A 16,070-nucleotide genomic window follows, 5' to 3' on the forward strand; every position below is an offset into this window, starting at 1 on the left:
AATTGCAAAGGAAACTGAAATGGTTTTAAATCTTATGCCTGTTATTACTTTTGCTCCCTGACTCTTAGAGAATAGACTTTAAATACTTAGTATTTAAATAAGTAATGGTTAAGCTCCAAAATACATTACAAACTTATTGTCCGTGTATCCGCCGGCTAGACCTCTCAGGTCTTTTAGTTAAGATTGACTTTGCATAAAAAGAAAGAAGTTCAGCTCAGTAGTGTTTTTAATTTAAAGCTTAGTTGCTTTGAATTAAAAAACACATTTATTTAAAGGGGCCTTTTACTGTGTCATCTAAACATTACTAGTTCATTTCCCAGTCAAACTTTAAATCCATTTTCTTAATCATTTATTTTTACTTTGCCTCAATCATTTAATCTTTTTTACACTGTATAATTGTCTTTCTTATGCCGCTGCAATGTACTTTTCTTTGTTGTCGCATGTACAGCATTTTTTTTTTCTTACCACCAAAAAGAAGGATCAAAAGCAGCCTTAAATCTATTTGTAAAGTTTGTAAACCCTTACATTTCCATGGTCTCTACTCTGACAAGCTTTAGATCTGTCAGGATAGTTTACCATTATAAACTGAGCATTGAAATGCACCCAAGCTTCAGTTATAAGTAAAAATTAATATCACAAGTAAAAAATTACAGCATAGGAGTACAATTAATCTTAAATGGCTGTCAGTTTTTACACAACAATCTGACTAAAAACACAGTCCACTGTTACATCATGCATCGGATGACAGCCAGGTATATAAACTTTATGGTCAAAAGTATTCGCTCACCTGCCTTGACTCAGATAAAATGACATCCCATTCCTAATGCACAGAGGTTCAATATGATGTTGTTCCAACATTTGAAGTTAGAACAGCTTCAGCTCTTTAGGGGAAGGCTGCCAACAAGCTTTAGGAGTGTGTTTATGGGAATTTTTGAATATACTTCCAGAAGTGCATTTGTGGACAACAAGGTTTAGCTCTCACTGTACCTTCATATGATATCGTAATTATGGTAAACACAAAAAGCCGACAAGAAAATTGGACATGAACTTATGTCAAGCTTTCCATTGGAAAGCAGAGAAAAAATGTTCATCGTCTTGCTATTCTTGAAAAACAAAAAAGCTTAGCCTGCAGCCCCCCTGCAAAGCAGAAAAAGAGAGAAAACTTGCCTGTCAATAACCAGCTGAACACCTGCAGGAAGGCAGTAAGACAGGTATGCAGGACCAAAACTGCCCTATGTTTCACAGCGCCAGTTTAAAAAAATATCTTACTGAAGTCATCCTCAGCAAACACCCTGATTGTTACAGGCTTAGTTTAACATTTGAATACTTTAAACCCATATCGGTTCAGATTGGTGCAAATATCCAGGAGAATCAAAGCCAATTAGCTGGTATTATGACATAGAGGCACTCTGAATCAACACCAGGTAGTTTTATCGGCTTAATGTTGCCATTTTGTTTTTCAAATCAGCAGATCTTAACAATAAAATAGCAGGAAATTGAAATTACATAAAATTATGTTGATTAGACACACAAGTTTGGTTTATATTCCAATGCAGAATCTATGGCTAGTTCAAAGCACCGAATCACCTGTTTGGTGTTTGACATAGTTTTGTATTAATATTTTCCTTAGGTTTACATCATTTAACATCTAAATGTTTTATATCAGCCTAACGCCAGATGAAGGAACAATGACTAAAGCTCCTACTGGACAGCTGCAGAGAGCACACCCCATAAATGGCTCATCAGACTGCTGCTTGTGTTAGTCAGGGAAGTATTCATTGCCTTTTATGAACTCTCTTTGTAAACATCTGTCTTAAGAATGTGATCTTATCCAAACATAACGCCCATAGTTTAATCAGATCCTATCACACGCACACCAATGTGCATTGAGCGCAGACCGCGCTCATTCTCATTTTCTATAGTCAAGATTTTTACCTGATTTAATGGTGATGTCTTTGAAGAAGGGATTTTTTCAGCTTATCCTGCTTTTCTCTGCAATGCAGACATGTCTGATGAACGAAGGTATAGTTTTCCTTTTCCTTCCTTTAGGTTTGTCATTATCTCAATAAAACGTGAGTTTGATTAGCCTTACATAAACAAGGATGTTACAATAAGCTGCAAGTGAAAAAAGCTGATTCTTACAACCAACCACTAACTCACCTTTATAATATGTTTTTATAATATGTAAGTTTGTCTTTTTATTTATTTTGAATTCCACTAATATATTGTGCAGAACTTATTGTTTTTTTTTGTTTTTTTTTTAGAGGCAAGGGTTTCAATTCAATTTAATTAAGAATAAATTACAAAAATAAATTCACAATGGATGTCCTCACAAGATGCTTTACTGAGTCAATTCAGCTGAATTATGCAGATTTATTGGTTGAAGATTATCTATGTATTGAAAGCAATGAACATGTTTCCAAATAGGACTCAAATTGCACTGTAAAAAGAGAATTGTGAACTTATAAACTAAATAAATGAAGCTGGACAAACTTTATTCAATTGCTTGTCAGAAATAAAAAACGTTTGTTGAAGTTGGAGCTGTATTCTCTTTTTAAAGTATGAAGACGTTTTTTTCAACATTAATACTTGTACTTCTACTAAGAACTTTTCACTCAAAAGTTTACAGTTTGCATTTTTGCCAGATTTATCTTTTTAAATTTGTTCTTAGATTGTATTATTTTTTTTTCAGGGGATAATGAAGAGCAGACTTAATAATACTAGAAAAAAAAATGTCTATATATAGCAAGCTAAATATTCCATTCCATTTTCCACAATGCTTTATCCCAGCTGGGGTCGCGACAAGCTAAATATTTCATTTACAAATGAAATGTTATAAAGATTTCATTTACAGATCAAATATTTAGTTTCAAATTAAATATTTAATTATCAAGCAAAGCCTTAGCTTTTAAGTGAATATTTAAGTCTTTGTTAAACAAACTAAATATTATTTTTAACTTAATAAAAAATAGAATAGAAAATCCCTTCATTGTCCAACATGTTGAACTTGTTATTTAAATATTAAGTCTTTCAATTTGACATTAGTAAACGCATAAATTGCATGGTGAAAATACAAGTTTGAAAAAATTAACTACCCTTTTCTTTCTCCGGGGAAAGGCCTGATAAACAAACAAATGGGTGCAAATTTTTGACGTACTACAAATGGCAACCCTCTGATAATGTATGTGTGTCAGCATAAGAGCAGCATTACTTGAAAATATTAGAAACACCTCTGATTCATTGTCCTGTCAGAAGGCAAATCTCTCTCCCATTCCCGACTAAAGATAAATTAACTTTTAGAATGGCTTTCTTTATTGACAACTAATTCTAGCCTCCCTTCCATAAAGTGTAGATTTTTTTGGATAGTATGACTGATAGTTGCCCATACTCAATAGAAAAATAAATAGAAAAACACTTAAATCGACTAAAAAAAAAAAATATATATATATATATATATATAAGTAGTAATTAAATCATGCAATAAAAATAAATCTAATTTAACTGGCAAATGAGGCATGGTTTACCTTTTTTCACCTTTGTAATAATTCTTTGTAATCAATGGCTTGCAGCTTTATCTTTTAGGTACCTATTTTTCTGATTTATTTATTTAGTATATGCATAATTTTTTCACTGTTGTATTTTTCACTCCATTTATTTCTTTCACTCTATTATTTTTTCTTTTTCATTTTTCAATTTCTGTATGCCTCAATATGCCAGGAAGGGTGGAGTGTTCTTATAGAAGCAATGTGTAATCATGACATTTAGAGTTTCATAACACATCCCAAGGTGCCTGGAGACCCTGATGGAGGACCATCTCAGCCGTCCTTCCATCCTTCAGCATGAGGAGGTGTGGCTCAAAGTCATCAAAAGAAAGTGATCAGAGCTCATCGGAGCTCATCAGGAAGGAACCAGGACGAACTTCAACAAAGCAAATCAGAATAAAGGGGCAGAATAATCCCCTCTGATTGGTTAATTAACACATCAGTAGTCCACCTGATGTGTTGAGGACCAGCTGCTCTGCAGACCACGTTCCTGCATAGGGACCAACATCAACAGAAAGATGAAGACGCCCACCTGAAGATGTCTGACATCAGCTTTGGCTTTTTGATTTTTAATTATACAACATGAATGAGAAGGGAAATGTGTTGTAATGTGTTATATTTTAATGAAAGGTGAACATTTTTGGTATCTGAGTGTTTTTTTATTAGATTCTTAATACAAAAGAAAGTCCAACTATTAGATGAGCACCTGATGGCTGATGGTCAGTATTGGCAGAGATTTCTGGAATAGAGAATTAACACTGATGATCAGCTACCATCAGAGATGGGAAGTAACGAAGTACAAATACTTCGTTACTGTACTCAAGTAGATTTTTCTGATATTTTTACTTTACTTTACTACTTATTTTTATGGCGACTTTTTACTTCTACTCCTTACATTTTTACACAAATATCTGTACTTTCTACTCCTTACATTTTAAAAAAATTGGCTCGTTACTTTAGTTTTGAATTATTTCAATGGAGTTACCGTTATTATTTTTCACGTCATCAATGCCAAATTCAATCTAATTGGATGGGAATCTACGTTGCATTTGACGCACCGCTACAAGATGAATCGACAGATTCGGCGGTATTCATTCGCGGCAAATCATTGCAGCTTGGTGGCGGTGGCGTTAGCATAGTAGCATGGACGACGAGATGATTGAAAATGAACACAACGGAGATCTAGTCCTATTGGCAGACATCCATTTAAAATGTAGGCAACGGCATGAAAAAAGTGGTTTCTACTTTGACTTTTATACTTTAAGTAAATTTACAAGCCTGTACTTTGTTACTTTTACTTGAGTAAAGAAGTTTAATCAGTACTTCCACTTTTACCAGAGTATTTTTTAACACAAGTATCTGTACTTTTACTCAAGTAGGAAAGTGAGTACTTTTGCCAATTCTCTGGCTACCATTGGGAAAGAGGAGCGCTGAGATTAAATCCTCCAACTTTTCAATGTGTGCTTTGACTGACCCTGATTCTGAAGAGCTGAACTCGTCATCTGCGTGAAACATCTTTGTGTTATGATTTTAACATTTTGCATAGAGATTGGTCCTTTTTTTACTTTTAATGAAACTCAGATTAATAATTTGACTTACACTTCGTAGAGATGAAGGGGTCTATTGTTTTGACTAATTTGAACTTTTCTCTTTCCAGGGAAACAAAAAGGGTAACTGAAAATGATAAGAACTAAAAATTTACATTTTCAGCAAATAGATATTTTACCATAAAAAGTATCATCATGGGGAAAAAGAGTAAATATTTTTGCCAACTAAGATGTGATTCCAGGGCTCTTTGTATTGGCAACATATTTTAGCTATCATAATCTTTTGCATCTAATATAATCATTTAACATTGTCCACCGACTTAATGCAGTTATGGATTTTTGATTTTTTTTTTATTTTAGTTTTGATTTTTAGTTTTTTAGTTTTTAGCTTTTCTACATTTATTCACAATTTTAGTTTTGTAGTTTTTAGCTTTTTTACATATACTTACAATTTTAGTTTCTTAGTTTTCTTATATTCATAAATTTTCCTTTTTTTATAATATCGATTACTCAAGGATAATATCCTTTTATAATCGAAAGGGTGGACTGTTGTCAGAAAATTTTTGTCTTCTATTATATATTAATTTATCCTATTTACTCACTATAAAAGTTTTCACTCAGTCTGTTTCTCTCTCAAGGTCACACATTTCTCAACAGGCTGGTGTTTGTAGACCAGCCATAGCTTTTTCCCATAACAAATCAGATTCTTTCTCAAGGTTTATTCATCACATGTTACTGTTAACCAAAGTGTGTGTAATTTGTTATGACTCTGACTACTTTCCATTGTTGTAAGTGGGGGGAACGAACGCTGCCCAGATCAGAACAGAGCAGAATGCTGTGCCATGATGACTGTTCTCTCTTTGCAAAGATATTAATAAATGTGCCGACTGAGTGAAATCTATCGATCTCCGTTTATTTAACTAGGATGAATAGTTGAATACTTTTTCCCGCGACACCCTGTTTATTTAAGTTAAATGGTTCAGCTGTTCTGTTTGAAAGAAATTTCTATTTTTTTCTTCTTTTTTACAGACCGCGACTGGCTGTAATCTGTTAGTGGTTTATGTGATAGAGAGTTCTGGAACATGAACCTGTTTCCTGTTCCCAACTTTGTACATATTTCATAAGTCGGCTCACAATTCTTCCCCTATTAGCTCATATTTCTGAAGAAAACTCTGGCTTTATACATTTCACTGTTGTTTGTTGATTAATCTGTGCAGTTTACCAAGATGCTCTGTTCAAAAAATTATAAACGTTTTGAACAGAAATGTTTTCTGGAAATCAGACGATTGAATTGAAGCAGCCAGATAGCCTAATATACTGTATGTATTTTTCACCTGCAAATCTCTCCATGTAGGGCTACAAGAGGAACGTAATTAACTGTAAAATCCAATGGCTTTCAAGTATTTGAAGAAATCACAGAAAACATCTTTAAGTAAAACAAAAGCATGAGAGGGGACCTGCAATAACAATTATGATGCTGTTACAAATGGCACCATTTTATACGAAATACTTTTTTTTATGTCTTGCACTGCAGAGACAGGTCTAATATCCTCTTTTTTTCTTTTTATGGTGTCCTCAAATTATAATATATTTTCATTATAATGGTTAAGGTTAGTTTGTATTTCAGTTTTCTATTGTCAGGTAATTAATCTTAACCCCAAACTGTCTATATATAAAATGGTAGCCTCATTGTGGCAGTGTGAGGCATCAAATTTGGAGTTATCACATACATTCTGCAGACATGATGTCACAGTAATGGGGATTCAGAAACTTTTACATGAAGCATTTTGAAAAAAGAGAGATCTTTTTTCATCATGCAGCTGCTTTTGTTTTGGAACCTTAAAGGAATAGTACACCCAAAACATGATTAGCCTTCATTTTCTACTCACCCCCATGCTGAACAACACTCTGGAGTACTTTTTTGATATCTCAAATGCATCTGGAGATCTGGGAGGCTTCTTCCTGTCTGCTGACATTCAAATAATGGAGGTCCATGGCGCCCGAGGCAGAAAGGTCCATAAAAGTCCACAAAAAACGTGTCAATATTCCTCCATACTGCTCGTCCAATGTATTCCAAGTTTCCTGAGTGGGTAGCATCCAAAATTGACTCGAAACGAAGTCATTTAGAATGTTTTTAGAGCATAAACAGTAGTGTATAGGATTTCCTGAAAGCGCGCACATGCGCGTTCACGACGCTACGGAAGCCGGCAGACCAAACCAGCGCATTCAGCTCGGCAAAGAACTCATGCTCTTCCTCAACACTGAAGTCCTCAGACATTTTTCTTTCGTTGTTTCTTTCTTTGCACAGGTAAACGGCACATTTCTTCTTCTACGCTTGCATTATTGGAAGAGCAGACGCTGAATGCACACTTTCATCTGGTTTGGTCTGCCGGCTTCCGTAGCGTCGTGACTTTTATGGACCTTTCTGTCTCGGGCACCATAGACCTCCATTATTTGAATGTCAGCAGACAGCAAGAAGCCTCCCAGATCTCCAGATGCATTTGAGATATCAAAAAAGTACTCCAGAGTGTTGTTCAGCATGGGGGTGAGTAGAAAATGAAGGCTAATCATGTTTTGGGTGTACTATTCCTTTAAGTGCCTTTTGCCAGAGATCCTACTTCGTCCACTTCCATCAAAGATCCTGTTTTGCCTTGGACAGCCTCAGGCCTGTCCACCCTCACCTCTTGGGGAGTGAACTCCGGGTTTCCCCACTTGGGCTTCTGCAATGCCAGAGATGATCACAAGGTCATCCACCTTTTTCAAACAAGTTTTGTTCAACCCTGAAGTAGCAAAAACTAATAAGGGACTAGTTGTGGTTGTGAAACAGGTTGAAAAAGTACAGCAAAGATTAAGCTTTTTTCATTCAGAATGTAATACTGTAGAGAAAATAATGTGGTCAAAGGATGAAATAAAGAATGATCTAAAGAGGTTTCTGGTTGCTTTTTAAGGTCTTTTTTAATTTAAGCCTAAAGGACGGTTCGTCATCCTTCCTTATATCCAGATCAGACAGTGGCCAGCCTCTGCCCAGCGCCGTCTTTAGGACCAGTTATTGCAAACCTTTTAAGTCGGTTGCTGTTGCCAAGCATAGCTTAGCTCAAACAAACTAGAACCTTACCAACCTTGTTAAGAGGTTAGTTACTTCTTCAAAGTGGTCCAGGTAGGTTAAGCTTTATTTCCCTGACTAAAATAAATCATTATTTCAAACTAGTCTTATATATCCTCAGGTTGTATTTGTCTAATTTTTCAAATGTGTTGAATTTAAAATGTATGAATTTACTAGTATTGTTCTAGCTCATAAGATGTCAATAAAGTACACTGACATTTGTGGTTAAAACTCATTATGAGGTGTAAAAGTGAAGGTTTTAGAAGCACTTAAGCACAACCACTAAACTATTGTTTGTTCATCTGTTTATTTTTTTCAGACGTTAACTTCACAAACATAATTCGGGTGTACGGCTACCCTAGCAGAGAGACAGGTGCAGGTGATTCAGTCAACGCTCAAACCATGGAAGCCCTGGAAGGCCCATTAACAACAGTCTTCCTCCCTACCATCTACATCATCGTGTTTGCCATTGGGTTACCCACCAATACCCTGGCATTATGGGTATTCCTCTTTAGGACCAAGAAAAGGCACCCCTCATCCATCTACATGGCCAACCTGGCTCTTGCTGACCTGCTTTATGTCATTTGGACACCCTTGAAAATAGCGTACCATTTCAAAGGTAACAACTGGATCTATGGCGAGGGGCTTTGCAAAGTGCTTGTGGCGTTCTTCTATGCCAACATGTACTGCTCCATGGCGTTCATCGCCTGCATTAGTGTGCAACGTTACTGGGCTGTGGTCTACCCAATGTCCCAGAGGCAAAGGAGCAATGTTTTAGCAGTTTCCATCTCTGTGGCGGTATGGATGTTGGTATGGCTGACCACCATCCCTCTCTACCTGTATGATCAAGAAGTAAACATAACAAACATGAAGATCAAGACCTGCCATGATGTCACCAGGCCCAGCCAAAAGAAAATTGCCGCTGGATACTTTTTGACAATGGGAACACTAGGGTTTGTAGTCCCTGCAGTTGTATGCATCATATCCTACATCCTTATGCTGAAGGCTCTGCGGAGCAATATGGGAGATTCTACCATTGCCCAGAAGCGTCGCAAAGCCGTGGTTTTAATCATCACCGTCCTGGTCATGTTTTTACTGTGCTTTACACCGAGTAACATGATGCTACTGGTGCACTATATCCTCCTGCTTAAAGAAGCTGAGAACAACATGTATGGGTTTTATATCACCACCCTGTGCCTAGCAAGTCTGAACAGCTGCATTGACCCTTTTATTTACTACTTCATCTCTGAGGACTTCAGGGAGCACGTGAAGAACACGTTTCTCTGCAGGAGTCAGAGAACGGTTGAGAGGAGCAAGGTCTCCTTCAGTGCTCTGAAGTTCTCCAAGGACAACACATGTAATTCCAGTACGTCACACACGCAGGGCAAGGAGTGCTGAGGGGTCATTTTTACACATAGGTTTAAAAGAAAATTAACCTCAAGATTCAGCAGTAGTAAACAGGGAAGTCTTTATAAAAATGCCCAAAGACATTTTGATTTATATAATCCTGCACATAAACAAAACCGAGAAATTTCCTTCATTAATTACACCTGTACTTCAAGTTTTGCATTCAAGGCTCCACCTCATGAGGCCTGTATATACACATATGAAAACATAAATGACCTATGTAAAGCATTGCATAAAGTCACTTCTGTTTATATGTAATGAGATACAAGATTATAGGGTTTAAAGTTCAGCTTCATTCGATCGAAGCTGAACTTCAAACAAGGTTTGTTACTTTAATCAAAGTATATATGAATAACTTCAAATGTTAAAAAGAAAACATGCAATAGTTGTGTTAATGGAAATAAATGCACTGATATAATGAGCTATGCATGAAAATAGATGACAAAATGAATACTATTATTTGCTATTGTGTAGCTTTTACGTTGGTTGATGACATGAATGGCTTTAATAAATCATAATCTAACCACCAATTTTGGCCTTGTCAGTATTAACTGGATGCTACAATCATGTATTTGGTTTGAACTGTTTCATGGTAAACAATGGCAACTATTATATCAAGGGGGAGGGAAACAGGTGAGCGAGGTGGAGAGTTAAAAATAGCCACAGTAGGGGGATGACAAAGGGAGAATTGCTAATGGCAACGTGTTTAAAGTCTGGTGCAATGGTCATATCAACCACATCATCCAGGACGGTTGGCGGTCTCACACTTCGTACAGGCTGTTATTTCAGACCATTTCAAAAAAATTATTTAATGTCTGAAAGTAGCTTCAAGCAGAAGGTTAATTAATTGTTTATTGTGGCTAAAGTGAGGGAATCCACCCTGGGAAGAGCTGCAAGGAACACCAGATAAACATTCTGAAGCTTCAGTAACGTGCTTGCAGAGGTGCCAAGTACAATTACTAACATACTTAAGTAGAAATTTTACCAATCCATACTTTACTGGAGTAATTATTTCGAACTTTTAAGTTCTACTTTTTTTTTTCTTTTTTACAATTATCTCTACTTTCTAGTGAGCTGGAGTTGTTAGACGACCTGCTGGAGCCACTAGTCCTTGTTTTCCTGTGTCTGAACTTTAACGGGTTCTTTCGGCGCAGGAGCGGGGCGTCTTTTCTCCCTGCGTGGAGAACCCCTGTGGGTTCGTCCCTCAGATTCATGATAGTACGATATGTCCGAGCAAGAAACTCTGTCCCACCTGGATCTGTCAGATTTGGAGTGAGACAAACTTGTCCAAAAACCTCTCGATCTAGTGCGTGATCAGCATTGTGCTCTTCCTCCCCTGAGCCAGGAAAAGCGAGTGCTTCAGGAGCTGGAGGCAATAGGAGCAACTTGGCAACAACTGCTGCTTACCTTATCAAGGCCGCACTGGTGCTTATCTAAATGAAATTTCTTTTTGTTTACACTTGTGTATACAAAATGACAAAATAAATCTGTCTAAGTCTAATCTAGAACCGACCTCTTGAAATCCTTGGCGTTTGTAGTTATTCTTCAAGAGGAAAGTGGGCAGCCTAGTGGTTAGAGCAGTGTGCTTGTGCTCTGAGAAGGTTGCAAGTACCCGGTTAGATCCCCACAGCCTGTACTCTGGGTCCCTGAGCAAGACCCTTAATCCCAGATTGCTCCCCAGGTGCCGCACAGTGGCAGTCCACTGCTCCCCAAGGGGATAGGTTAAGATACAGATGTGAATATATCCATTGTAAGATCAGTGATGTTATATTATTATTATTAATTCATTTTTTGTAAATATGACCCATCTTGAAAGCTTGTATTCCCTTATTTTATCCTGAACATCAGTATGTTTAAATAGTTTTCGATCACCTTAAGTGTGGGGACATAAACAACTGTACAGCCAGGCTCTACAGTACACTGAACAGGTATCAAGACATGGTCATTTTTTCCACAAACATTTTCCTATGTTTAGTTATACAAAGGTCCTCCTCTTTAGTAATGGAACATGCAAAAATATTTTCATCATTTACAGCACTGCTTGTGTTAGATATTGTGTATAGTGTCTTTGATAAGAGATTTGGATAATGAAAATATCAGTGGGCCATTGTTGTTTTCTTTTGACATTATCATAGATGTCTGAACTTCATGCATGTGCCCTGCTTTTGTGTGAATTAAAGGATGAATACACAACACATTTGTGTTGGAACTAAAGTTTTTGTATAGGTAAGTCATGTTTTGGTGATATTTAAGGTCCTTTTTAATGACTAGTACTTGTTGAGCACATTGACTTATAAAGGTTTTAGATAAAGGCTGCATGGTGGCATTGTGGTCTTGCAGAAAAAAGCTTCCAGATTTGATTCCCAGTACCAGGTCTTTCTGCACAGAATTTGCATGTTCCGTTTTCTATTCTTTCCATGTTCTGTTGTGTGGGTTTTCTCCGGATAATCCGGCTTCCTCTCAAAGTCCAAAAACATGACTGTTATGCTGATTTGCATCTCTAAATTGTCCTAAGGTGTGTGTGTGTGTGCATGGTTGTATTTCTTTGTGTGTTTCTGAGTTGCCCTGTGACAGATTGTTGACCTGTCCAGGGGACAACTGTGGTGCGAGCCAACAGAGTTGACAATGACTCCTTGAGAGGCATTGAAACGTCTTCAAAAAAGCTGAGCGAAAGTTCAGTTGCCTTCAAATTTAAGCCTGTTTGTGGTATTTCAGCTTGTTTTCCTATGATGGCATCAGAGACTTTTTACCTTCCTTGACTCCTTAATGACTAAACATGTCTGTGCACCTTTTCAGCAATTGTCTCCAATGTTGTTTGCATCAACCACACCTGCCAAAAGCTGGTGATCAATCTACCAGTCATCATCAAAGCAGGGCTACCTTGAACTTAAAGCCAATCATGAACAGCTCCTCAGGTGATGCCTCCATCTCCCTTACCGGCTTCTGTTTGCTCTTTACCAGTCACTGATGCAATATGGATGATATTAAATTCATTCTGTCAGTCCAAAAATAACAACTCCAAGGTTGAAAGGAAATTTATGTTTCTTATTTTCAGTCTAATCAACTTGTAATAAAGTTATTTTCCCTGTCACCGTCAATATTCTGTGTCTGAATTTATTGTTTTACATCCAGAAAAAGATCTCGACAGTCAATACAAGGAACTGCTGGTCTGATGACTGTCTTCTTAATTAGCAGCTAGTTGACCATTAACTGAACACAAAGGTTGAAAGTTGGGGCTAATCCGTAAGTCGAGCATGTTGTGCATTTACTATAAGATTTCCTTAAAATGCAGGAAACCAAACTTCCAGTACGACTAGAAACATTTGAGGTATCTTTGTTTTTAGGAGGTGAAATCTTCACAAGATGGTGCAACTGTGGCATACATTGAGCTAAATATTGTATAAACTGGGTTTAAAACAACAGGATATTATGCTTTACTTTTTGCATGCCACATTTGCATTTATTCCTCAGACGGGTACATTTAATGCCGCATTTTCAAATATTTATGGTTTTAAGATCAGCCTCATTTTAAACACAGCTTCTCTCTTATATACAAATATAGATTTTGTGTTTTTATCTCTTTACATATATATTTGAGATAATAAAACTCACATATGTACGTTAGGAAGTGGTTTCTTAAAAACGAACAGCAGTTAGATGCTGAAACCTGCTGGTCAAATATATGTTGGCGGATGGCTTTTTACTTACAGTAAATACGTTAGATAGAAAGTAAAGATGCATCTGAAGAACTTTGATTGCTTAAAAAAAAAACATTATTCTCAGTTCTTTAAGTTATACATTCTCAATAGGCTTAAAACAGCCGATTTGTGCAGAAGGGACAAAATATTTTTATTTAATTTATTTTTTTCATCAGTTTTGGGCCTCTATTTATATGCTGGTTTTGGTTTTGTTTCCATTTTTCTAATATATTAATTGAGTTTTTTTTTTATTTACTATAAACCACCCATTGGGGTGACCAGCTTTAAAAATTATCTTTGGAATAAATCAACTTAAGAAGAGATTTGCCTTTTGATTTGCAAAGATGCATTCCTATAATGTAATGGTAGGTATATTATAGTCAATGACTTAAAATCAAATGACGTTAACTACTCTGTGCAATTAAAACTAAACACATTTATTGTACCAAATCAACTAGCCTGCAATGCAAAACAAAACAAAAAATAAAAATTATGAGGAGCATCACAAAAATATCAACAAATTAAAACTAATTCACCTATAAACTTTTGAGTGTAAAAAGGTAAAACCTTCAGTTAAAAAGGACGCAAAGTGTCCGAGACGCTGTTGAGAATCAAACGTGTTCAGTTTCTCAATATTACCTCTAGGTGGTGCTGTTTTACTGTTTTTCAGGTGCAGAAACATGTTCCTTGTTTACACAGATGCCCTGAAGTGGAGGTAGTTAAATAGACCTAGTTTGAATGTCATATGACAGAATTGTTTCCTCAGAAATCCTATCCAAATGTCTTTAGAGAACATAAACACTCCCAATTTGGGAAATAATCCAACTGCGACGAATTAAGGAGATAAAATGACCTTTAAATCATACAAAAATGAATCAATCTCATCTGACATGCTGCCAAACTTTGATGAAATTGCATAACTTCATTTTATTTTTTACTTTAGTTTTTTGTTACATCGACATAAAATGAATAAAATAGCCAATGGGGCAGACACAACTACGAAACAATAAAAAGTTTACTGTAGGTCAGCGACTTAAAAAGGGAAAGTTGGAGGAGGTGATAAAAGCAGAGGTGTAGCCAGAACATTTTTAAAAGGGTGGCCAGGCGTTAACCAATGTACACTAAGGGGTGGCCGAAAGTGGGTAGGCACCAGAACCTCAGGGTCAATTTACACTGTTCCAACAGGAAAATGAACGAATGAACTAAATAAAGACTAGCTATACTTTCCTACAGCCTTTCCTAACAAATAGACGCATATATTTCAACATCCGTTCTTTCTGGATTAAAGGTATGGTGGAAACACTTCTTTCAGGTTAGAGTTCTGGGGCAAAAATCCTTTCCATTGTCATTACTTACCAACTTGTATCAATAATCATTATGCATAAATTGATATTTACAAGTATCTACATAAATTGATTATTTACTACGTTTTTACTGAAATAGTTATTTAACTAGGATTTCTAAAGTCCTCCTTACACTCCCTGTATCTCAGAGAATAGACTTTAAAATACTTCTGTTAGTCTATAAATCTCTGAATGGCTTAGCACCTAAATACATCACAGACTTGCTATCAGTGTATCAACCCTCCAGACCACTCAGGTCTTCTGGCTCCATTCTGCTCTGCATACCTAGAACCAGAACTAAAACATGGAGAAGCAGCATTTAGTTCCTATGCTCCACTTATCTGGAACAAACTTCTAGAAAACTGTAAAAGTGCAGAAAGCCTGAGTTCCTTTAAATCAAGACTAAAAACACATTTGTTTAGGATAGCCTTCGACTGTTCTAGATAAACAGTTCTAGTGAAACATCATTAGTTCAACTTTTTTATTTTCTTTAGTCCAACTGTTTTTAATATTCTTTTTTATTTTATTTATTTATTGTTTCATACTTGCTTTGATTCTGTTTATATTCTAATCATGTAAATGATCACCATATAACACAAAATCTAGTTCTGAAAAGAGCATGAATTCTGTACTTATCGTCTTTAATTTTAGTACATTGATGTGCATAATTAACAAAAGTGTTTTTGTTGTCAAGTAATTGTTAATGTATTAAAAAATTAAAATGTTTTGAATATTCTACTTAAGAGTATTACTGCTGCCAATATCTGTATTAGAAGTGGAAAAATGGTAGGGGTGACCACAGGGGTGGCCCCCCATCTAGCTCCGCCCCTGAATAAAACGGTTGTTGTGTTTGGTCACATGACCTGGTGACATCATACAGATGCGAAACCTGTCAGGTAAGTCAGGTACTTCCGGTAGATGGATACATACGAAGCGTCGAGCGGAGTCCAGACCGCGCCCGTCCTCATTTTCTTCATTTGAGGTTTTTTTTCACCTGATTTTACAGTCATGTCTTTGAGGAACGGATGGCTTCAGCTTCTCCTGCTGTTCTCAGCCGCGCAGATATGTTGGACTCAGACGGACGAAGGTAAATATCCTTTTCCTTAGTTTTGTGTGTTTTCTTTAGTCAGTGCCTCATTAAATATCAGTGTGGACAGCTGGTAAATAAAAAAGGATGTTGTCACGGGTGGGGTGACGGATGTTCTGCAAGTAAAAAGTAGGTTTTTACAGCCTACAACAAATTAAATATTTTATTTAGTTAATTTGTTTGAGAAAAATCACAATAGTTTTTAATTAGAGGGGACATGAGATATATATATATATATATATATATATATATATATATATATATATATATATATATATATATATATATATATACACACACACAATTGTTTTTATTCCATTAGTGTGTTTGTAGGCCTTCTTGT

At 36.2% G+C, this 16,070-nt stretch overlaps 2 protein-coding genes across 2 annotated transcripts in view; both read left to right on the forward strand.

The window, feature by feature from the left end:
* Positions 1-1,982: 1,982 nt before the first annotated feature.
* Positions 1,983-9,605, forward strand: LOC119788272 (proteinase-activated receptor 2-like). Its single transcript, XM_038292505.1, has 2 exons — positions 1,983-2,022; positions 8,512-9,605. The coding sequence occupies exons 1-2, from the start codon at positions 1,998-2,000 to the stop codon at positions 9,588-9,590; spliced, it is 1,104 nt and encodes a 367-aa protein (XP_038148433.1). The 5' UTR covers positions 1,983-1,997; the 3' UTR covers positions 9,591-9,605.
* A 5,938-nt stretch (positions 9,606-15,543) lies between these two features.
* Positions 15,544-16,070, forward strand: part of LOC119788274 (proteinase-activated receptor 2-like) — a 6,257-nt gene continuing 5,730 nt past the window's right edge. The window contains exon 1 of the mRNA XM_038292506.1: positions 15,544-15,727. Within this exon, the coding sequence (XP_038148434.1) occupies positions 15,649-15,727 (79 nt within the window). The 5' untranslated portion in view covers positions 15,544-15,648. The remainder of the gene's footprint in view (positions 15,728-16,070) is intronic.

This window comes from Cyprinodon tularosa, unplaced genomic scaffold, assembly GCF_016077235.1.
Source record: "Cyprinodon tularosa strain WSP-4 unplaced genomic scaffold, ASM1607723v1 ctg313, whole genome shotgun sequence".
NCBI lineage: Eukaryota > Metazoa > Chordata > Actinopteri > Cyprinodontiformes > Cyprinodontidae > Cyprinodon > Cyprinodon tularosa.

Coding starts and splice junctions, on each gene's coding strand:
- LOC119788272 (XM_038292505.1), top strand. CDS start 1,998: ATGCAGACATGTCTGATGAACGAAG. Junction 2,023..8,511: donor GACATGTCTGATGAACGAAG/GTATAGTTTTCC, acceptor TATTTTTTTCAG/ACGTTAACTTCACAAACATA.